At 41.3% G+C, this 25,406-nt stretch overlaps 1 protein-coding gene across 1 annotated transcript in view; it reads right to left on the bottom strand.

The window, feature by feature from the left end:
• The window catches only part of pkn2a (protein kinase N2a), a 32,081-nt gene extending 8,584 nt beyond the window's left edge, over nt 1-23,497 (bottom strand). The window contains exons 1-10 of the mRNA XM_078263420.1: nt 23,167-23,497; nt 14,832-14,996; nt 14,233-14,368; nt 10,026-10,180; nt 7,262-7,391; nt 6,985-7,130; nt 4,049-4,262; nt 1,102-1,287; nt 752-861; nt 409-552 (exon numbers count right to left, since the gene is read on the bottom strand). Coding sequence (XP_078119546.1) covers nt 409-552; nt 752-861; nt 1,102-1,287; nt 4,049-4,262; nt 6,985-7,130; nt 7,262-7,391; nt 10,026-10,180; nt 14,233-14,368; nt 14,832-14,996; nt 23,167-23,187 — 1,407 coding nt within the window. The 5' untranslated portion in view covers nt 23,188-23,497. The remainder of the gene's footprint in view (nt 1-408; nt 553-751; nt 862-1,101; nt 1,288-4,048; nt 4,263-6,984; nt 7,131-7,261; nt 7,392-10,025; nt 10,181-14,232; nt 14,369-14,831; nt 14,997-23,166) is intronic.
• Between the last annotated feature and the right edge of the window lie 1,909 nt (nt 23,498-25,406).

Here is a 25,406-nt window from a genome sequence, read left to right as displayed (position 1 = left end):
TTTGAGATTATTTTTTTTGCCCGTTTTGCCTTTACAGACAGCTGTAGACAGGAAAGGGGGGAATGAGAGGGGGGATGACATGCAGCAAAGGGCCGCGGGTCGGATTGAACCCGGGCCACTGCGGTAAGGACCGAGCTGTTGGTTGGCACGAGTGTTTGCACACAGCACAACACCTAGCCTTATACAGTGTTTAGGGGGCGTTACCAAGCTTGTAAACAATTATAATCACGTGGGCTTCATCATTCGGCACACCAAGTGAAGAGCAGATTTGGATGGTTTGACAGAAAATTAAGAGAAAATATAAGAGAAATTTAAGAGAATGGTGCTGCACGAGGCCCAATGTGCTACGTCAGTTGTCGCCAATGAGGGTCAATAATAGTCGGTGTGTGTATGGTAGTTTGTGTGTACCTCAGCAAACAGCATCCCCTGTGGCTCTAGGTACAGGCACATCCCATGACGCTGGTTGTCCAGGAAGTCCTCCAGTCGCAGGAACTTGACAGCGCAGAGCGAACGCCAGTCACGCCAGTACACCGAGATCTCCAGCTCACGAGACTACAGGACAGAGCCCCCCCCCCCACACACACAAAATGTGAAACACACCGACCGTGTCGGTCAAACTCAACACTGAGTCAACAGCACAGATGTAGGCCAAGGGCAGATGTGTGTGTGTGTGTGTGTGTGTGTGTGTGTGTGTGTGTGTGTGTGTGTGTGTCTGTGTGTCTGTGTGTGTCTGTGTGTGTGTCTGTGTTACCCGGTCCAGCTCCAATGTAAACTTCTGGTCCCAGGCCTGGTTACTGACCGACCTCCAGCTTGTTTGGCCGACTACCGTGTTGTCCAGCTTCAACACTGCGCTGATCTCATCTGAGGAAACATACACACACGTTATTTATTAAGTCCTGATGTAGTAACAATGCCCTGATTGTGACCGTAATTCAGTTGGTAGAACAGACAAGGTCTTTTCTCTCGGCAGGCTTACAGGTCTATTATGGTCCTGCTGCGATTTCTTTTTTATGAAGGTCGATGTAATCGCAGAACTTCTTTTCAATCTTTTCACCAATATGGACTTATTTCCAGACTGTGTACGAGGTCAGAGCTACTTACTGGAGAGCTCCTCGCTCTTTGTCAGGTTCCGGGAGCTCACACCGCGGTTTCGGTTTGCTCGGCTAATGAAGGATGAGCGCGTCTCGCTGGGGCTCCAGCCGGGCAGCGGGACAGATGCAGCTTTGGAACGACCTGGGACATTCTCCAGAAGGTCCTGACAGCCCATGAGCCTGACGTCTAACGTGCCTGGAAGGGAGGTGGGAAGATACATATCAATAGCTCACAATAGCTCACCCACCCATTTGTCTTGTTGAAAGTTGTTCAGTTATCCTATTTTGCACATTGTAGCTGGTCTATGGATTAAAAAAATTATTTCAAAAATGTATATGGTGAAGGTTATTACTTTGGGTAATAATGATAACAACAGAAGAGGTAGAAATGAGAAGCGGCCTGTATCTCTGTAAGGGCCTTTTCACACATGAAAGTCAGAACCAAGGTTCGTGTTTTTGTTACACTGTATATATTTGATCCGGTTAGTTTTGGTTTCACCCTGCAGTTATGTAAGCGCACTAAAGAACTATTCATGACAAAACTACGTCCTGTCATCGTCTTCACGCATGTGAGCCGCGTCTCCCGATACTAGTAATTGATTGGTTTGTAGACGGGCTTCCCCGTCCTCTCGGATCCTCTCTCTGGTGTCTGAAGTTTTTTCAACTGACTGCTAAACACCCCCCTGTGTCTCCCCTTTTGGGCTTTTCCGGCTTTAATGGACAGGACAGTGAGAAAGGGGAGAGACAGGGGGAAGACATGCAGGAAATTGTCACAGGTCGGACTAGAACCCTGGACCTCTGCGTCGAGGCATAAACCTCTAAATATATGTGCGCCTGCTCTACCCACTGACCAAACCCGGCCACGGCTCTTTTCGTTTTGTTGCGTTGTTGAGAAGCAACACACGGGAACTTTACTTGGGGTTTTGAAGAGCTGCAGCATTTATTCAAAGACAAGCTGAAACCTACACGGTACATTTACAGTAAAGCTTAGATCGGGCCCAAAAAAAAAAAAATCAAGCCCAACCCTACTCGAGCCCGTGCACGTTGTGTTCGAGCCCGGCCCGACACATTAACTGTAATTATGGGCCCAAGCCCGATTTAAACCAGACATTTTTTTTAATACGTGGGCCGTTATACGACGTTCTCAACTACAATTCTGAGTTGTTTGAATACGTTGAACAGAAATCTGTTTAGAAGGGGTATGCTTGGAGAAGTAACAAAAGGGGACATTGAAGACTGACTATCATCTTTTTCTGCCATGGCAAGACTGCTTCACGTGTCTGTTCATCGTCCCCATTTATTTGCTGTCCTAGGCGAGCAGCGTGCACAGAGGTTGTCACTGCCCACGACTTGTTTAAAATGGTTCCATACCGCCGACTTTCCTCCAAACTTGCTCAAAGTTAATTCTCCTGTTTTTATTTTTTTCTTTACATCTTCAAGCGCCATGTTGCACTTAAGCTACACCACACAGCACAGCAGGCCCGTTGTGATGCGTGCGAGCAGAGGAGACGCTGCGCATGATTATGGCATAGCTTTCTCCCCACCCAATTAGACTAATAAAGTAATCATTAAAAAAAAACACAAATGCTTGATCAAGGGCCGGGTTGGACAGAGACTCTAAACTCTAATTTACAGCCACTTCACACGTAAACTGCCCATTTATTCTCTGCTCTGACTGCCGACAGCTGTCTGCTCTGAGTGCAGTCTCTCTCTCTCTCGCTCTCTCTCTCTCTCTCTCTCAGTTTTAAAAAGGGAGTAAAATTAGCAATTAGTCAAAAAGAAAACATCTTAAACTGCATATGATAGTGGGGATGTGAATGTGGATTAATGTTCTGTTTACCTAAGTACGAACTTGAGAAGGAAATGTGAATGTATCAGTAGAACTATATATTACTGATAATTATTAATGATATCATATTTATTTATTGTATTGATAATATGGAAGTATTTATGTAACGTTGATCGTCTTGATTTGTTTTATCTTTTGTGTGGACCCCAGGAAGAATAGTTGCTACTTCGGAAACAACTAATGGGGATCCTAAATAAATAAATAAATAACACTAACCACTGAGCTATTCCGTAAAAAGGAGCTACGCGTCTCTTTTAACACGACAATAGCCTGCCAGAACTTCCTGTATTTGGTATGAGGTACTTCTCCATAGTCAGTGTATTAGCTACAGTAGATGGCAGTCAGCAGGCCCCCAGTTTGGAGAAGCAGGCAGGAGTACCGACACAGAAGCTAAAAAATACATATCAGTTTAAGTGTACCCTGTGTTTATGTGGTGAGTATTTTCACCCCTTGCCATCAGACAGCCCTGCCCCTGTTTAAGTTGACACAGTTCTATGCTCTCGTCAAAGCCACTACACTCAATTGACAAAAACGGTGGTAAGTAAGTCACACAATAACACAAACTAACTAACCGATTGAGGCAGATTTTGTCAATTGAGTCTGGTGGCTTTGACACGAGCAAACGGCTTTAGTTCCCTCTGTGTAAACCTAAACAGGGCTGTCTGACGGCAAGGTAAAGCGGTCAAAGTAATCTAAATATAGTGTAAACTTAAACTGATAGTTTTTTTTTTTTAGGTCTGCCTTTTTTCTCCAAACTGGGGGTGGGCCGAGAGCCATTTACTGTAGCTAATACACTGACTATGGATCAGTACCTCATACGACCCCACTTCAAAAAACCCAGACTATCCCTTTAACAGATCTGTCAAGTTAGTTGATTGTTTCTGTGCGACTGAAGGAGCCCTATACAAGTAACTGGTGTACCAAACGTCCAATAGGAATACTTACCTAAATGAACACGTGCCAATGTTCATATACACACGCAAATTATTTCATTTTCATTCTTTGGTAGTGAAGAAGAATCGGATGATGCTGGGATATCAGAGTGTAAATCATGTCAAATAATCAACGTGCTAATCGATAACCATCATTGTGTCTTCTGTCCAGTTACCTGTGAGTGCAGCGGGCTTAGTCACGGTGCTGTACTGGTTCTGCGCCGAGATGATGCTGGACCGGGGACTGAGGACCGGTGACGCCAGCAGGGAAAGCTCTTCCACGATGCTGCTGCTGCGAGGGTGGTTTTTAGGCAACTCATTGAGGCGTTGCTCCAAGGAATATCGCAGGAGGTCGAGCTTTTGACTGGACTCATTAAAACGAGCCTGGGCCTGGAGACAGGGAGGAGGGAAGGTAATACAGAAGAAACCAAAGCAGGGTGGGAGGAAAGGAAATAGGAGAAGTGGAAAGAGAGAAACACATCAATTACACCGGCTATTTTACTTTAATAGAGCACATTAGCTGTGCAAGGATGACACTGCATCGGGTCTAAAGTGATGAGAATCTTGTTCCTGCTCGTCTTAAATCACCATTGTATGCAGAAGATGTGAATTTCACATGATGGACATTAGGGCTGCAGCTATCGATTATTTTAGTAAACAAGCATTCTACCGATTATTCCATCGATTAATCGGATAAGAAATACTTTCGTTTTATTGAAGAGCAATAATATACAGTTGTTTGGTTTAATTTTTGGAAAAAGCAACATTTGTATTGCCTACATTGCTTACAATATAATCTCTCAAAAAACTAAACATATTAGTGTATTTAAGTGCCATATTACATTGTTGTTATTTCTTTAAAAGGTCCCATGGCATGAAAATTTCACTTTATGAGGTTTTTTAACATTAATATGAGTTCCTCCAGTCTGCCTATGGTCCCCCAGTGGCTAGAAATGGTGATAGGTGTAAACCGAGCCCTGGGTATCCTGCTCTGCCTTTGAGGAAATGAAAGCTCAGATGGGCCGATCTGGAATCTTCCCTTTATGATGTCATAAGGGGAAAGGTTACCTCCCCTTTCTCTGCTTTGCCCGCCCAGAGAATTTGGCCCACCCATGAGAGAGAGACATCATGGCTTTCAAACGAGCAAAGTGGCAGTTGGTCAAGGCCACACCCCCACCCTCCACCTTGCCCCCCCCCCTCTCTCCTCCTCAATAGCGACAGACACAGAAATGGCACATACTAAGGAAAGCTCATTGTGGGACTGGCTCTAGTGACTGTAATTCTGCACCAAGGCTGAATTTCGGGAAAGAGACTTCAGATACAGTATTAGGGGACCACTAAGGTCTATATAAAAGAGACTTCAGATACAGTATTAGGGGACCACTAAGGTCTATATAAAAGAGACTTCAGATACAGTATTAGGGGGACCACTAAGGCCTATATAAAAGAGACTTCAGATACAGTATTAGGGGACCACTAAGGTCTATATAAAAGAGACTTCAGATACAGTATTAGGGGACCACTAAGGTCTATATAAAAGAGACTTCAGATACAGTATTAGGGGGACCACTAAGGTCTATATAAAAGAGACTTCAGATACAGTATTAGGGGACCACTAAGGTCTATATAAAAGAGACTTCAGATACAGTATTAGGGGACCACTAAGGTCTATATAAAAGAGACTTCAGATACAGTATTAGGGGACCACTAAGGTCTATATAAAAGAGACTTCAGATACAGTATTAGGGGACCACTAAGGTCTATATAAAAGAGACTTCAGATACAGTATTAGGGGGACCACTAAGGTCTATATAAAAGAGACTTCAGATACAGTATTAGGGGGACCACTAAGGTCTATATAAAAGAGACTTCAGATACAGTATTAGGGGACCACTAAGGTCTATATAAAAGAGACTTCAGATACAGTATTAGGGGACCACTAAGGTCTATATAAAAGAGACTTCAGATACAGTATTAGGGGACCACTAAGGTCTATATAAAAGAGACTTCAGATACAGTATTAGGGGACCACTAAGGTCTATATAAAAGAGACTTCAGATACAGTATTAGGGGACCACTAAGGCCTATATAAAAGAGACTTCAGATACAGTATTAGGGGACCACTAAGGCCTATATAAAAGAGACTTCAGATACAGTATTAGGGGACCTAAGGTCTATATAAAAGAGACTTCAGATACAGTATTAGGGGACCACTAAGGTCTATATAAAAGCATCCAAAGAACACCATGTCATGGGACCTTTAAAGAAAACATTTTCTGAAATGCAACAACAACCTCAAACTAAGGCATACATTAAACATACATAAACATTACCTTAAGTTGTGCAACTTAACTTTCAGAACTACAAGTTTCAACCTGAGACTGATCTGTATATAGGCCTATATGTAAATATTAGTTATACTCAACCTATTTTCATTTATATATTTGATTACAATGCTACACAGCTCTGTTACACCTATGCTAGTAGATCACGGATGAGCAGTTTCTCCGTGAAGGGGAGAGAGAGTGAGCGAGAGAAAATGGTGCGCAACAATCGGCAGTTTTTCCGAAGGGATAGTCAACAAGTCGGCTCTTTAGATCAAATTGTGGTCACCACGTATTTTCTTGTCTTTGTTTTTGGTAGTGGTTGTGTTTGGTGTAGTTTCACTCAATGTTTTCTGTTGAGATGCTGAAGCATTGACGTCGTGCTATTATTGTGGTAAGCTAGTTCGGTTTTTCAGTAGACACACTGTACAGAGTTTTTGTTTTAACTACGTACGAACTGATTCCAAACTTTGGATGCTTCCTGTCGTTTTCTCCGGCCTGTCTCTTCTCTTAGCCCCTCACTATTTACGCTCCCTTTGTAATCTGCGCCGTCAGTTTTCATGGCGTGTGTCGCCAGCAGCGTCAAACCCGGTGTGCGACAGTAATAATCCTCCGTGCGGAAACACCGTGAGCGATACAACGTTGGTAACATTGATTAAACAAAGCTTCGAGGCAAATCATTTTGCATCGAGGATTTTTAGTAATCGAATTATGCGAGTTACTCGAGGAATCGTTTCAGCCCTAATGGACATGAACTCGCACACACGCAAACACAAACTACAATCTACCTCTGAATGTGCTTTCTTTTCTGTGACCTTTCCCGAGCCCAGGAGTTTCATGACGTTCTTGGCTCCCTCTGCCACAGCGGATTCTATCTTGGCGTGGTGACACAGCTCCTCCACCCGAAGGTCCAACGGGCTGATGATGGGCTTGTCTGGAGGACAGGATGGACAGGATTCTTTCATTTAGACGCACTTGTTCATGAGACCTTATACAGGCATTTCTTCTCCAAAAAAGGTCACGCTGGCTAATTCTAAAAATCACTGAGTGCAAGTGAAGGCTCACCCATCACATCGTTGTTCTCAAAGTTCAGCTCGCTGGCCTGGCTGGCCTTCAGGATCTGCATCCTGATGAACTCTATCTTCATCTTGCTGTCCTGAAGCATCTGCTGGGCAGTCGCTAGCAACTTACGATCCTATGAACACAATTAGAAATGAAACCATCACTGTCCCACCACTGTGGGTGGGGAAACATCTCTTTGTCATAACACTTTGATATACATTACTATACATTCATGTTTGATTCAAAAGGTTTAAATAATGTTTTGTCTTCCAGGTAAAAAAAAATAAAATAAACTGGATGCCAGGACTTTATAGATGACTGTAATTGCAAGCCATCCTTCATCACCTATTGTGTTTTGTTGTTGTGAGCATGTAACACAAACAGCCAGGACGCCAGTTCATGCCCTTAATTGGAGCCAAAGAAGTGAGTGACCACATGGAAAATCTTGTTCATCAAAAATGCAACTGGAATTGCATTGGGTGTTGTAATTGCTGACCCTTTTTCTCTCTCTCTCTCTCACACACACTCTCTCTCTCTCTCTCACACACACACACACACACACACAAGTAAGCAAACTCCACCCAAAATTCCTCTGAAGTTTAAATCCTGGTTGTTTATGGCGCCGCACGCAGGAAAGACCTCTGTCCAGCAGACATTTCCTCTCTGACATCAGGACAGGACTATTTCCAACTGAAAGGTGTCTCTGTCTGTCTGTCTGTCTGTCTGTCTGTCTGACGGGGGAAGGTCACAGTGTCAGACAGAGGCACCTTCCAGACACAGGGGATCATGTGGCAGTTTTCAGCCCCGTTTACTGTACTACAGTTACACACTAAGGCTCTGCGTGTGCCTCTGGTTTCCAAACCATACTCATTTGAACATAAAGTCAAACAACTTTTGTGTAAAAAAAAAAAAGAACAGACTCATGTCGGACTAACATTAGACATGACATTTACCCAAGTTAGACATCCCAAAGATCTCAAAATGTAATACTGACCGTGTCTAGAAATCTTTGTAAAATTGTTGTTGTTAATTTAAAACTGGTCACATATCAGATTCAGCACAAATCACCATTACACAGTTTTTGAGAGCATGATTTGGATTTTATTACATTTGAACAGAGCCAGGCTAGCTGTGTCCCTGTGTTTCCAATCTTTATGCTAAGCTAAGTAGCTGTAGCTTCATATTTACCGCACAGACATAAGAGTGATATCAATGTTCTCACCTAACTCTCGCCAAAAAAAAGAAGCAAACGAGCATCTCTCTCAAAGATGTCTATCATGCATGAGAAATCATTCCACGCTACATTAAATAACACCCGACATATCCTCAGAAACATATGAAGAGCAGAATTTACATCACTGGCAAATTAGAGACCCGCTACTGAAACCCTACACTATACTAAACCGTCTACTACAAAGTGGCTTCAATTACTATTGACGGACCCAAGATGAGGATGAGCGGCTCTTGGTGCTCCAGCTGTTATCAGTTCTGGTAGTTACACACACACACACACACACACACACACACACACACACACCTAAATGATAGTTGTCCTCACTCAGAGCATTAGAGGAGCCACAAAGAGCTTTGTGAACTTCTCATGTTTCCCCTCCCCTACAGCAAAACTGGAAGAGCAAACCCAACATGTACTGTATTTTTCAACCACCTGCAGACGAGCTGCTCACTGCAGTTTCCATGCGATTATTAATATTATTCCATGTGTTACCTTAACTTTAAAAAAAAAAAAAAAAAAATCTAGATTACTGCAACCAAGAAAATGATAATTCAACGCTGGATCTCCCCCCCACTCGCTTTGTATAAAACAGTGGTTGGCGTATTTTCTAGACATAGTTATGCTTGAGCTCTCTACAGCGAGGATTAACAAAGCCAAGTCATCAACTATCAGCCTATGGGAAAGCACAGCAGCCCAAATATCAGACCTAATGACCTCAACACCACAACAACTAGAGGAGAGTGACTAGGCAAGGTGTGATTTCTGTTTGTTTGTTTCTTTTGTTTTCCTCGAGACCGCAGAGGGTGGGGGTTGGGAGAGGGTTTTTTGTTCTTGTTCAATTTGTGTTCATCTGTTCTATGCACCACTTGACATTACCTAGCACATATTGTGGAATTTGTTATCTATGTCTGTATGATAAATGGTGCTAAAAACTAATAAGAAATTAAAAAAAAATAGTGTTATGTCAGCTTCTGTTACTCGTCTTGGACTGCCAAAAATATCATTTAAAATATCATTAGGGTATTTTAATCACGTCAGTCTTTATTTTCCTAGTTTTGGCCATAATCATATATGATAACATTGTAAGTAAGGGATCGCAAGATAAATCTAGCAGGTGAGGAGATAATTAACAGGACATGAGAGCAGTTTCTTACGACTTCCTTTTAAAGTATTGTGTGGATAATTGTTCCCTTATTAGGCCCCCAAAACCATTCCAATCAAACAAGAGGAAACTGGAAGTCGACTAATGTAACGATGTGTGTGTGTGTGTGTGTGTGTGTGTGTGTGTGTGTGTGTGGATGTTGTCAGTAATCCCCTCATTGCACAGGAAAACGCAAGTACGATAACACGAAGTTGAAACAGGAAGTGGATTTGTAAACTGATGGATTTCTACAACATTTCTACCACATTTTTTCAGGTTTGTTTAAAACCCTTTATGATTGTCCAAGTGCTCGTGTTTTATTTGGTGATGTCAGAAGGTCTGCTTTTACACACTTGTCAGCCTGAGCTGAACCCTCTCCTGCTGAATCTTACCTTGGAGGGCCCGTTGGAGTACATCAGAATCATGTTCTCGGCACCCTGTTTCACCTTTAGCTCGATGTCATTCTGTCTTTTCAGGGCAGCGAGGTGGCTGCTGCTGGTGCACAGTCTCATCTCACTGTTGGGAGTATCTGGGGTCAAAGGGCATTCTGGGTAAAGACAAAAAAAAAAAAGGAGTACAATTTATAACCGTATGGCACTTTGGAAACAACCACAGATATATGACTCTGTATGTGCTGCTGGAGGTTGTCACAAATATACACAGACTGTAAATGGTAACTCAGAATGCATGGGCTATTTTTTGCTGCCAGCCATTTTGAAGTTAAATGAACAGGCCTGCAGCACTAACTTTGCTTACAAAAACATGTCGGGTAGCAACTTCAGTAGTCGCATAATGTATCCAGAAAGGTCTGCTGTTTATAATGTGATGAAGTATGTTAAAACAAGAGTCCAATTGACTCACTCTCTCGACACAAAAATGACTACACAAGCCAGGGGTCTGACATGACGACAGAAGTCCAGATCAATAAATGGTGTCAGAGGGAGATTTTACACACTTGTTTTTGCTCCATTATGCAGACACAGAAAACAGAACCATGGCAACACATCAAACATGAACCCAAAGCACACAAATATTCAGTTTGATTTGTTAGGATGCTTTCCTATTCAATAACTATAATGCAAAGGCAATCACTGCTAATTCAAATGAATTCTCTGTCATCTCATTGGCTCTCTCTTCAACAGCAGAGGGAAACCCTGCAGCCATCTCTATTCTGAGTAACTGAAGAAGGAAAAAAAACAAAACAAGTGTGAACTTGCAGACGACTACCAAAACTGCAGTGACATTACTACATAAGCAAATGTGGTGTAAACACTTATGACAATGATATAGCCACAGCAACTTTCAAACTTCTGTTTTCAAAGTGCTTTTTGTCCATTCCCTAAAATCAGCTGAGACAACACAGTGTCATTGTGCCAATATCTGTTTAGGCTTTTGAGTTTCCTCATGCATTCACACATACACCAGGCAGACACACAAAGTGAAAACAAGTGTCTTCTATCCCCTGAGCTGGACCACAGTTCTGGCCGCTAAGCTCATGGTTTTGTCCCGTTTTTTTTTTTTTGGGTCATGTCTGGACTTGAAAGGTGCACAGAAATCCCCTCCCCAGGCCGATCACTGTAGCACAGAGCAAAACATCCACACTCACACACACACACACACACACACACACAAGGTGGGCAAAAAAACCTGCCTGACTTCTCCTGACTTGACTTGCAAGTTTAGTTTCAGCGTCTATGGTGTCATAAAGCAACTCCTCTCAGAAAGGACCCAAAGACTACACGTAGAAAGAGTTGCCACATCCGAAACTGAAACAATGCCATTTTCTCTCCAGGACCTACAAAACAGTAGCCCATTATGTATTAGGGCTGCTCGATTATGAAAAAAAATAAAATAAAAAAAAAATAATAATCATACTCCCAATTATTTTGGTCAATACTGAAATCACGATTATTTAACACAATTACTCATTGACTTTTGCAAAGGTGTTGCAATTACTGAACTTTTGAAAAAGTTAAATAAAGCAACAGTAAAAAACACCTTCAACTGTGAAATTTCCCTTAATACTTTTGCCGTTTTGAACTTGTTTTTTCATTCATTACACAAGACAAAATACTTGCAAATAATGCAATGTTTTTCTTCCGAATTAATCCGTTTTTGAGATCATTAGGAGCCTAAATCGTAATTACATTTTTCATTAATTGCACAGCCCTATTTATGTATATAACGATAGTGTCGCAGTTAAATTCTCTTCTTATAAATTTAAAGTGTAAAAAAAAAAAAAGTCCCGTGATGAAAAACAAGTAACATGACATAAAAACTCCAAGACCCATGTTAAATTTAAAAAAACTGATTTCCCTGAAGGTGTCTTGAGTTCATCTAAGTCAGCCCGACTGGAGTTACTTAAAATAACAGCGGTGAGGAAAATCAGTTATTCTGGAGGACGTTGCCAAACACAGATAACAATAACCAGCAGGCGGGTCTGCGATTCATTCACTGTGAATGTTTCATCAAAACAGTGTCCAAAAGATTCCTTTGAGCACCTGCTGGATATGGGCAAAAAGAAAGCATGTGACTCTTTGAACTGAATGTTTAAATGAGTCATCTAATGACCCTTAATAGGCTGAGAGAGCATCACTGCTGAAGTTTTTGTGCAGGAGGGGAGGATGTTAGCCTTCCCAAGGCAACCCTCTTGTGTGTACACAAGATACAAACACTGTATAGATAAACACTAGTCTAACACAGACAAAAAAAACAAAAAAATTAACCTAAATCAAATCAACTTTGTGTGTAGCATTACTGAAAGTGTGCAGAAAAAGAGAAAGCAACGCAGACACAAATCTACTGAACCTCACTCAGCAGGGGACGGGAGGGAGTCACACACACACACACACACACACACACACACACACACACACACACACACACACACACACACACACACACACACACACACACACACACACACACACACAGGAGAGGCAGGGCTAGACGGGAAAAACAGAGACACTTTCAGGTTCTCATCCAAATCACATGGGCGTAGAAAAGCCTGTCGAGCAAGGTAAGAATTTAGCAGGGGCTTGGGGAAAACGGCCCTTTGCGTTCATAAACTCCACATTGCATATTAGGAGTCTGTAGCGTCACAGTGATTGCATTAACATCACGTTAAGTCAGTGTCATGAGGAAGTCGTTTGTGGAAAAGACAAAAGGCACGCTGAGAAACACGCGCTAAAGTGCTGCATCCAGTCTACGTTCGGGGCTTTCCTCTCTGCATGGGGGTGTGTGGTTTGGTCAAGGTCACATCGAGCCAAGAATTCAAGGCCCCTCCACCCCTCCACCACAGCCCACGCTGGGCCGGATGACAAGATACTGAGCTACTGAATAGCTGCAGGGCTGATGTCACAGCTGGACAGCTGACAAGGGGAACCCTCCCTCGGATTAACCCCATCTGTATCTGATGAGGAGGCAATGAGAAACATGCTAACAATACTCTGCAAACAATTACATCATCATCATCATCATCATCAGAGCTGGACCTAAAACCGTTGTGTTTGTCACTTGATATGTGATATGATGACTGGAAGGGAAACAGACTGGACAAACTGGCTTGGTGACCCTGCGTCAGAGCTGCTGCGGCTGCTCACAGACGGCACCTGAGAGCGAGTCGGCCCATTTCTGGCCTCAGCTGAGTGGCGGAGAATAACCAGAGCCCCCCTCAACTTTCTCCGGGAACAAAAACACATTCTGGCTGCTCGCAGAGGCAGAGTGCACCTCCTTCCTACTAATTCAGGAAACAAGTGCTGTCTCTTGCGGATTCGAGAGCTAAACGCATTTCAACAAGTTGTCTCATGACTGTGGAGCGGAGCTGCCCTCTCCATCATTTTGCGATAGCCAGCGACATTCCGCTGGTGTCGCGTCACTTAAAAAGAAAGCCCTCGTTCATCAGATTGAGAGTCACCGAGTCCGGCTAAATTTGTTCCCACTTAAGATAAGCCTTTACCAAGATGACCTCCCTTGCCTCCTCCTCATCTACTTCCTAATGTCAACTGAACTGTAGGGGGGGGGGGGGGGGGGGGGGAATGTGATGGTAACAGGCAGACAAATACCATTCCTTCTCTTCCTGAATTCACCCGGACACTCGCCACCAACAAATGCTGCATAAGGCAACTACTGTAACAAAACTACATTATGCTGCGGGTAACTCTCTCCAAATTCCATTGTTGTCGAAAAAAAAAATGCACAGGAGCTGGCTTTCAACAGCCTCGGAGGGGAACAATCGACAGCTCATTGTAACAGTCGGTGGAATGTGGAATGCAACAATGTCAGCCTCTGGAGAGTGAGTCACCTCCAAACACTCAATGTGTGTTCGTGTAGGTGTCGTTCTGACACAGCACTGTCAAAATTATTTCCTCAGCGATGCTGAACCAGTATCCAGTAGCTTATAATAATATAATAGCTTATAATACTAATACAATTTTGATGTGTTGATACAAGGAACATGGAGCCGAAGTAAAAGTGCACAGCTATAACAATGATATATTTGTAGAGGAAGTGGAGTATAGCATTAGCATATGTCAACTGTCTTTACTACTTGGTGTAAATGCTCTGGGGCCGCTCTGCTGTGGCGTTTTTCTCTGTTACCTAGCAGTTCTTCAGGGTCTTTGACCACAATGTGGGCGTTGAGCTCTTGCAGCTCCTGGTGAAGCTCCTCCACCTTCTTGTTGGATTTCTTCAGCATGTTGTCGACATAAGCCAGGCTCTTCTTGTCTGTGGTGACCTGAGGGGACGGAGAGTGGATGACACAATGTATCTAATAGCAAAGATTTAAAAAAGGGAAACTTCACCCACTTTAAATCATAAATGTCAGTTTACTAGTCGAGGGGAGAACTTCTCGGCCGGTGAAAACAGTTGTAAAATGTCTTTGATTTTAATCTTTCGTCTCTCTTTTGACAGTTTTCAGCGGGGATACAGAACGAAAATCGGTGGAATTTAGCAGACTGTTTTTCTGCTTGGGGTGGCGATGTGTTAACATTCAGAGTTTTTTTTTCTTCCATTTTTTCTTAATTTGTTTTCAAATCTGCGGAAAATTCTGCAGAATTCTGCGTCCGCAGATTCCGTGTGGCCCTGCTAATCTGTAACCCTAGGTTATGGTAGTAAATATAGAAAAAGGAAATAAAATAAAAATCGACAAATTAGGCCTTTGAGAGAAAGACTCTCCACAACATGTTCAGCGATTTTACCTTTCGCAGGTTCTCGGCACCTTCTTTGATCTTCAGCTCTTTGCGGATCTCGCGGCGGATCTGCTCCTTGATCTCGTCCAGCTTCTGTTGAACCATTGTGTCGGACAGGTCCAGGTTGTGTCCCAGGCCCAGTCGCTCCGCCACCAGCTGGCCCCTGGCATCCCCCTGAAAGAGGACAGCAGAGGAGGATGAGAGGAAGATGTGGAATGTAATTGAGAGGAGGTCAGCGAGAGAGGAGGAGAGAACATACAGAGGTCAGTGACTCAGTCAACAAATAGCCTGGCAGGATTTCAGCGGTGTTAAGTCAACAGGACTTATCAATCAACAGAAAGCAGCGCCAACTTACAAGGTTTCAAAACAGATGAGGCTATTGCCCCATAAAACAAATGCATTTCCGTTTTGTCATGATGAGTGGCAGCTCATGACAGCAGTAAAGAAGCAATAAAAACAGAGGAGGAGCTCAACATAGTTTCATGCCAGCAGTCTCTCATATGAGTTTCTTATAACCACCACCAAAATGTGTGTGAAACATGCGTGATCTGATCTTGAGCCTCAGGTGATCAATACTAGGGCTGCACAACAAATACATTTTTTTTTATCGTCATCGTAATATTAACTTGCTCTCAGATATTTTGAGTTAGTTGAAAGAGAGGAAAGAGTGGGTCTGGGCAAGCTTCATTCACAGCCCATTTCCAAAGGGGCGTCACCAACGGACGCCGCTCAAATGCCTCTGAGCGCATTGGATAGTCCTTCAACCAATCAGACCAACGATCCGGGTGACGTAGCAGCGACAGCGGCATCAACGGGTTGCTGCGCTTCGGTGGCCGCCATGTTGAGTGTAAACAAGAAGCTGCTTGCCGTCGGCATCGTGTAAAGCCCGCCTCAACGGTTGTGACTGGTGCCTCGATAATGGGCTTGAATGGGCTCTTGGCCAGACTGACTTGCAGAACAAATCTCAAATTTGCCAGAAGTTCGTCAGGGTTTTCCCAGGCTAGGTGCCTTTTATATTTAATTCAATGTTCAATGTGTTCAATAAAAAGAATGTTGGAAATTATTTCCTTTTGTTTGTCTTTAATTCATCAAGCAAGTTGTATTTAAGCAGAATACTGAACGCAGCAGAAAGTACACTTTAATATCTGTGCATTTATTGCAAGTAGCAATATTCAACAACTTTATCGCACATTTTCCTTATATCGTACAGCCCTAATCAATACTAATTTTTCTATTTCTTTCAAATGTATGAAGTTATAATGACTTATAATTGCCCTGACAATATCTTCTGACCAAACATGAGATTCAACACTGCCAAAGCGTAACCTGAATATTGTAGCGGTGTGTTTTAAACTTGAGCTAACCTCTGCATGCAGTGTTTTCACTGCTGCTGTCTGTCACCATTTACTTGCATCCTTAAAGCCGTCACATTAACTAACGAGGGATTAGCGGTCACTTCCTGATTGGCTTCAGCTTTAAAGTCCGTCATGAATACAGTAGGGATCGACCGACACTGGTTTTTCAAGGCTGATACCGATACAGATGATTAGTAGTTAAGGAAACCGATATTTGGAACCGATACGCATTTACAGTGGAAGTGAAAATCTCTGTGGCCGGGTTAGCTCAGTTTGTAGAGCGGACGCACATATGTAGAGGTTTATTCCTCGACGCAGAAGGTCAAGGGTTCGAGTCTGACCTGTGACGGTTTCCTGCATGTCTCTCCCCTTTCATATCTCAGCTGTCCTATCCATTAAAAGGCACAGAAATGCCAAAAAAAAAAGGATTTTGAAATGTTACAAACTCCCAACACAAAACTTTGTTTAAATGATTTAAGCAATTATTTAATAAATGGGAAACTTTCAACATAATAAACAGTCAAAGATAGTCAGATAGTGTTGTGTGTGTGTGTGTGTGTGTGTGTGGGGGGCATTAAGTCAGAGTCAGTGGTGAGTGAAACCAAAGCAGAGGGGACAGACACAGAGCAAAGTAGCGCATATTTTAATTAACTAACTTTATCGGTTGTCAGGCAAAACAGATACAGATAATCTGCAAACTGCCAAAAAAATGGCCCGATAATTGGCCATGGCTGATAAACGCTCTATCCCTAGTATACAGTGGTGCACCAGATACGTTCCACTGGTTGATAATGGAATACTAAGGGTTGGGGGGGTGGAGGAGGAATCGATACAGCATAGTATCGCGATATTTTCCGAGCAATACTGTATCAATACACTATGGCTGTGTATTGGCAAGAATCTGGCAATACGATACGTATCACGATTCAATATATTACGATACTGTGCGTAAGGCGATATATTGGGATTTTTTGAAAGTATAATTTTAGAAAAACTAATATTTTAAAAAAGACAAAGAAGTTTACTTTAGGCAAACAATTCAGTACACAGAAAATCAAACTGCCAGTTTGGGATTGTGGTTCACAGGTGAGCTAATTTTTATATGCTAAAGTAGGCCAAAGTTCAGCCATAGCTACGTTGTTAGCGTCTAGCAAAAAAGCCACTGTCTTATTTTTGCACGTAAAACAAAAAAAAAACCAATATTGCGTTTTTGAAAATCTATATAGTATTGCTAAATAAAATATCGCGATACTCAAGTGTATTGATTTTTTCTTACACCCCTACGATACACGGATGCCAAGTATTGATCTTTTATTATATAAATTGCATGAGAATTTAACCTTTTGGTACTAGAATAATAAGATCAATTGCTTTTTCAGTCCATTAGATGGACAATTTAAATGACATGAACAGACCAAAGACATTTTTGGAAAGTTGGAAAAAAGGTAATGAATTGCAATATATCGCAGAATATCCCAATAGGTTTAAAAATCGCAATAATATCGTATCGTGACATAAGTATCGTGGGGCCTCTGGTGATTCCCACCCCTATGGAATACGTCTGGGATTATCTGAGGACTGTGACTAACCAGTTTATTCCATTTCCTTACACAGTTCGTCAGTCTAAGTTTGGCTCTTCCAATTTTCAATTTGTTGTTGAGACAGTGTAACCTTTTAATTGTGTTACATGGTTACAACGATGAAACCACAACATTTCAACCTATGAGTCATCAGAGCTCAAAAGTCAGAGCTCAAACAGAACAAATTGCAAACCAAAATGTAAAGCCTGACCTCCCTTTGGTACTAATCATTGCTCAATTAGCTATGCATACACATTTCTATTCAACATCTGTGACCTTTTGAAGTTTTGGGAAAATCACCAGTGTCAAGTGCGCTCACTCAAATCAAACTCTGTGTGCTACTCCAGATAACAGAACCAACCCAAATGTAAAAGGTCAACCAGAACTCGCTGCCCTCTGAAAAGCCTCTGAAACCGTGCCAGAGTTGAACTCATACCATTCAGAAAATGGGGGCATAATGAGATGTGAAAAACAGCAGATCACCACTCTGCGACTACCACGGGACCTGCGTCTTGTTGCATTCATCATGACTTACCTACTACTTACTTACCTACTACTTACTTACTACTATAAAAGAAAGCAGTCAAACAAAACACTAAGTAACATTTAGGCGTAATGCAATTCATTCGCATCAATTTAGTGGGCTACTGTTTAAAGTGAAACTGTCTGAGGAGACGATGGTGAAAAGATAGATCAAGTCAACAAGACAAAACCTCCAGGCTTAACTTTCTGCCATACCTGAACATTGGTTTCAGCCAACTCCATTTCTAGATCGGTTAAACCAAACCGCCCTCGCATGTTCTGCTGACCACCACTAACTATCATTACATGAACTCCACTGAAGTTCTGTTAGGAGAAATATTATCTTCTGCCACAAAGGTTAGGTTACACGATAGCTGGCAGAAGCTCCGTCCAAAGCCACACTCATTCACTCCGCTAGTATCCGATTTTCGAGCAGCGCTCTCATTCTGCTCCCTCTTTCTCACACAGACCACTGACATCAACAGGGAAGATAAACCGTCTGAGCAGCGACAGCCAAATCCCTCTTAGCTTCTAACTCTGTGAGGTCAGAGCAGCCCAGAATGGGACATAATCTCACTCCAGGGAGACGACTGGGTCTAAAATTAACCCAGGTTAAAAACATAACACTGGCTGTCCATTGTGGTCTCCCCCTGGAAAGCAACTTGAGTGGTGGTGGAGGAGAAGCTGTGAAACGACATCCCCACAACTGTAAGAAGGTTCAAATCACAATAAAGAGTGGTGTTCAAGTCTCCGTGTAGAGGACGGTGAAGTTTGATGGTGCGTTTTATTTATTGGGAAAGCAAAGCTTTTTAAAAACACAAGAGCGAATTAGGAATTAACCTTGCAAGGTTGTTGTCACTGAAAGACACAAGTCAGTAAAGCACCATATATGCTGCATTTTCTTTTATAGAAAAGGTGGGGTTCCCCACAATGTTTAATTTCCTCAAACACAGACCACATCCATATTTCACACAGCAAAAAGCCATCATATTTAGTGGCTATCATTTAGGCATGTGGTTCCCAAACTTGTTCCACGTCAAGGACCCCCTAAACTGACACACACAATAGCCCAAGGATGCCCATTTGATGACATCTTGTCGCAGGGTTCCGCGTCCGATAGGACTTTTGCTTTTAGATGTGTATGAAACCCATGTCCAAAATAGTCACATAGATCCTGTCACTGTGTTACTTATGGATGTAATTTTAGTGAAAATAAATTTCCCTTTTTACTGGGGACCCCCCTCAAGGATCCCTGGGGGTCCCCAGACCCCACTTTGGGAACCACAGATTTAGGCCGTCATCTACTAACTCAATTGATCATCATAAGACAAGTTGTGCCAGGATCTGGGTACCTCAGCTATACAGGTGCCTGGAGTAAATGCGACTAATTCTGAAAATGAAAATCTGAAAATCATGATTGGGTACAATGAGGGATTTCCATGGGCTCACACATAGCCTCACCCCGCCTTGTGAAACCCCCCCACCCCTCTTTCCACTATAGGTGCTCACTTCAGGGAAAAGTATAGATTGCACATATCCTGGACCGGTCCAGAGGCTCCTTGATGACTCATAGGTAAAATGGAGGTCACAACTCTTGGAAGTGGAAGAATAGTGTGTGGGGGGTGGGGGGAAGTGGATTTCTTCTTCAGCTAACTGCCCTGCATAACTTGTTTGCACTGTAGCTGTGTTTGCCCAACACGGTATGAGGACAGCGTGAGGACACCCTAAAGGGCCTATTTTACTGCGCAACAATGCAAGGAAATGCAAGAAAGGCCGATCAGATAAGGTGGAAATAAATCAGCAAGTAGACCCAAGAGGTCTGCGATTTTAATCTGAGATCAAACAAAGAAACTATATCCAAAAAAAGATAGCAGGAGCTCATTTGCAGGATTGGTTTCACCTCTTGTTTCGCTGTAATTGCAACACTTCCTTTAGTTGCTCTTTTACCTGATGGCCCTTATCATTTCTTGCCACTTAAATGTATTGCCTTGTCAGGAGAATGACGCCACACTGAGAACTCGAGACTTATTAGGTTCAAAGATGAGTGATGCAGGAATTGTAAGCAAATGTTTCCACTTATAGCCCAATGCATACAGTTTGTTATGGATGGAGGGAACTTGCTCGTCAGCTAGCTCTGCTAGGTGCTCTGTGAAATGTTCAAGGCTCACAACAAATGGAAAGACCTGTCTAAAACCTATAAGCAACATTACAAAAATGAAAGAGGTGCTTACTTTATTAGATGGATAAAATAGGGACTGTTCATCCCCACAAAATAAAAACAATAAAATGTGTATAGCTAGAAAACGTGTTAAAATAAATCATAAAACTGTTGATAGCATTCTTACAAAAGGTAAAGGCAAGTGTTACCTACACTTGTTGAACTTGTTAAATACCTCTTTTAGTGCCGAAAACATGAAAGGAAACGGTGAGGTAAAAGCAAACATTAGGTCTGAGCCTCAAGTGTAAGCAGGTTAACTTGCTCTTTAAGCCTGAAAGCTCCAAGTCCAACAACAAGAACTCCATTCACACAATAGGACAATGGAAAAGTTGAGGCCACCATCCAGGCTCATGCTTAAAAAGCCAAGCCCTTGCCATTTCTGCATGAGGCCTATCTCAACCTACAACCTGACACCAGGCCGTCTTACCCCACAGCTGGCTGTATAAGTATTGGCCACAGCCTGGTGCTCTACTGCCACCAGAAATAGCAACACACGCTAATAAACGCAGATCCTACACACGCAGCCTTCACACAAGCCTTAAACATATCCCATGTCAAGTGAAACTGTAGGTAATGTCTTGCACTACAGGTCAATGTTAATGGTAATTTCTGAGCGGGACAGACAGTTGATGTATTGTGTGTCCAGAAAAGTGGCGCTGCATTATCACAAAGAGAACGAGCAATAAACTGCAGTGAAGCACCTGTTGCTCTGCTGAGTGGATCTGGTTCCACTCTATACAAACCACCACAGTGATATATATGTTAAAGTTTAGCTGGCTTGGTCGACCTCAGCTATTGATACATCTTTTAATAGAGAAAGCGTGCCTTCCAGATGGTATTTTTTAAGCCCAAATGAGCAAAATGCAATACGATCTCATTTAGTACAGCATAGGGTTGGGCTTGTGTTATTGCTGTTTATCATCTGTCATTGGCAACAAACATAATCCTAACAGTCCCAACACCGACTTAAGAGTTTTGCAATATGCAATGTGATGTCAACCATCCATGGTAAAATAGTTTTTAACTTTACATCACCTAGCCTGGCATATTGATTGGCTTCATTATAAACCTAGCCAATGTGACCATTTCAATTTTATAAACCCACGAAAGAAAATATTGTTCAACAAACTGGGTGATCCATATGCATGTCACTTAGAAAGCATTTAAGCAAACACCTGTGCTGAGTAAATAAAATAAATGTAAACGCTAGGTATAATAAGCCATTTCATGATTAAACTGGTTCAATAAAAGGCATCACTGACATGTCATCACCACGTCGCCTCAGTAATCAAATTAATAGGAAACATTTAAAAAATGTAACTTCCCACAAGTGTTAGCTTTGTTATCTGCTGTAACAAGTTTCCTCCAATACTCCCTGCAAAGATGAATCATAGTGTTTGAGCAATCAGAATGGTCTTAGCTTTGACATGAATACAGATTTGGGGGGATATTGCTAACGCTAATGCTTGACTGCACTGCAAATGTGATTAGATAAAGTTGTGGATGAGTTGTAGGTCTTGGACAATGCTTTTATTCTGACGTCACTCAAGGGAAACCACATTAATTAGTGAGCCATGACTGTAGCCTTACTTTTTTTTAAACTGTCTACTCTTTTAACCTTACCTTAGATATTATCTGTTTCTAGGATAATCAAGATAATGGATCTCTTGAATATCCGATACTCATTACATATTTCTTTTCCCTTTTCTCATAGAAGTGAATTCTTTACTCAAGTCACTCAGTTTGTTAAACAACAAAAACTCATTTGACTGAATATGATTTTATTTATATGTACTCCTGGTTTTTAATTTATTTTTTGTGTAACTTATCCTAATGTTCTCACTTTATGTTCATCATATAATTGTTTGATCTATGTGTGCTAATGTTGTCTACCTGTATCTTTATACATTGCATTTTGTCAATAAAAAAAACGTGAGTCATGACTTATAAGACATGACTTATTATTCTCTATGCATAGAGAATAATAAGACATGACTGTAGCTAGTGATTACAGACATGTAACGTTAACTTGCTCCTTGAAAATATAAAAAATTTGCATTTGCATGTTGGGAAAGACATTTTCTGACTTCTTTTATATTGCTGGTGTTTTGAGTTCATCCGGTCTGTAAAGTTTAGCTACGTGTTTGAAAAAAAACTTTACGTCAAGAAAATCAGCAGTGAACACTTTCCCTTTCCATAGATGGAACAACTTTAACTGTATTTAGATTACGGATAAACATATGTCGTTACCGGTATATGAATACAAGGAGGACACTGTTTATTTTCCAAAAGTTTAACGTTTCAGAGCTATTAACGTTAGTTAACGTTAGTAAGACTTGAACTACAGCAACACTAGCGTTAAAACCTTTGGAAAAAAAACGGTCGTAAAATTAATTATCATAGCAGCTTCCGCAAAAAAAAATCGCCGGTTTAAAACTTGGGATATTCCGGGATAAATTAACGTTACTTTGGATAATTGTTTCCCAGGCCTCAATCCATGGATAATTCACAGACAACCCTTTGAGATCTAGTAGAGGTCCTTAACTTACATACAACACTACCAACTCACAGCAAATCAACGTTAATGAAATAAAACTGTTTGCTAACTTATAGTTTAGCCTCTGGAGCACGTTTGCGCACTTTTCGCAACAGTTGTCAACTTTTCCTACCTGCACGGAGTCGGCGGCCATCTTGGTTTTCGCCTTTGAATCAAATCCTACGGGGAGAGAGGAGGGGAGGTGGAACTCCAAAAACAAGCCTTGTTTTAAGTTTCCCTCTCTGGCGACAAAAAGAAGTGATTATTTGGACCAAATCATCGGTCATCTCGGGTACACGGGGCTTCCCATGTCGTCTTCACACTTCATTGACGCGGTCACGCCGTCCTAGAGGGGTGCTGCAGGGTGGACGGGTGTTCATAAATAAAAAAAACTGAAGCATAAATCTGTCCCAGTGCAGTTGGAGAAAGAGGCGGTGGTTTAGAGTGGAAGCGTCCGCCCAGAGTAGCTGTAGTGTTGTTGCTGCTGTTGGGCTGTTCATATACTAACCTTACCTCATGCTAACATCATCATCATCCTGGGTTAAACCAAACACAAACATGGAAAAACAGGTAGGCCTATCTCAGATTACGGTGATTCGAAATCGAGGTTAAAATATGTTTACAATAAATGCTCAGACAAATTAAATCCTCTATTACAGATAGAAAGTCCTAACTTCTTAGATTTGTGCCATTTCAAGTGAAAGTCCTGCTATAATTCTGCAGGTTGAAGTACAGAGGTATTACTGTATGGAGCTGTAAGTGCCATAAAAAATAAAATAAAAATAAATCTGTCCAAAAGAAAACTAATGTGGAAATATAAAGAGGAATAAATAAAAGAATAAAGAAGTAAATATAACAATTTGGAAATATCAAAATATATAAATAAAAAATGTGGAACTATAAAAACCAAAAACAATATGAAAGAATAATTAAAAGCATTTTAATTTATTTTCACATTTATTTGTTATTATTAGTATTATGTTTATTTATATAGGCTACTTTTAAATATATATATATATATATAATATTTATTGCATATAAAGTACTCAATTCTTTTCTGTATATTTTCTTTATTCTTTTATTTTGTATATAATGCCACATTTTTAATGCCTTCTTCTTTTTTTGCTTTTAGTCCCTAAAAGGCTAAGCTGTCATTCAACTGGTGAAAAAAGAGGTAAAGGGATAAAAATAAATATATGACATTATATAAAAAATAAATCAAACATACAGAAAATAGAGTAATTTAAATGCAATAAATACATATATATATATACATATATATTTATATATATATATATATATATACAGAAATAAATATAACAACAAACAAATAACACATTAAAATGCTATTAATTTTTATTAATTAAATACATTTTGCTGCTATATTACTGTAGCAGCAAATGTTATGTACAGTGTCAAAAGTAAAAGTACTTGTTATGCTGAATGGCTCCAGGCAGCAGTGATGGTGGGAGTAGCAACCAGGTTTTTCACTTTTTACTAAAGTATAAGTATACATCATCAAAATATACTTGACGTTGGTCTCTCAAACATGGAGACATTATACAGTTGGTCGAGTTGGATATAACGTTAACTGCTAACTGTTGGAGATTTTATTTTATAACAATGCAAATCTTAATTTGCAAAGTAACTATTGATAACTGCCAGGTAACTGTAGAAAGTACAACATTTCGAAATTGCAATGAAGTACTTTGTTTGAGTAGGTGTAGTTACTTTTCAGAAGACTGGACCTCAATAAGACATTCATCTATTTAATATTTATCATCAAACTATTATTCTAATCGAAAGAATCATGCAGACGCTGCACAAACTTGCTGACAGCCAGAGCTCCAGTGCAAACAAAAGCTGCTATATTAAATATGGTAAGAGTCACAGTTTACATTTGAGTTGCCAAGCCAGAGAGATGAGGAGGAGCTGCTATGAAGAAACCACAGGACAAACACTGAACTCTTCTCTGGGACGGTGCATGACATGTCACACCTCAGTGAAAAGACTTACTGCTGCATTACATAACCTTCAGGGACACAGTCATCATAAGCCATATGTCTCAGAGACTGGACACTCTCTGTGCTTATGGCGCAGTGTCTCAAATATTTATTGGTGTGGACAAGAACGCAGGTTCCTCACTCATAAACTCAGCATTGTCCACATAATAAAAATGGCAGAGGCCTTGTTGGGTAGACTTTTGAATTATGTGCTCCTGTTAAAACCCCTCAACAGTGACACTCTCCAGAGGCTGACTGAGGACAGGTGCTTCAGACAGGACATGATGGTTTTGTCTTTCATGTCAATGTGGTTTATCAGCAATATCCACAACCCACACGTAATGGCTGCAGTGTTTGGTGTGGGAGGAAA

The sequence above is a fragment of the Sander vitreus genome, chromosome 12, assembly GCF_031162955.1.
Source record: "Sander vitreus isolate 19-12246 chromosome 12, sanVit1, whole genome shotgun sequence".
Taxonomy (NCBI): domain Eukaryota; kingdom Metazoa; phylum Chordata; class Actinopteri; order Perciformes; family Percidae; genus Sander; species Sander vitreus.
This window is presented reverse-complemented; position numbering and strand designations above follow the sequence as displayed.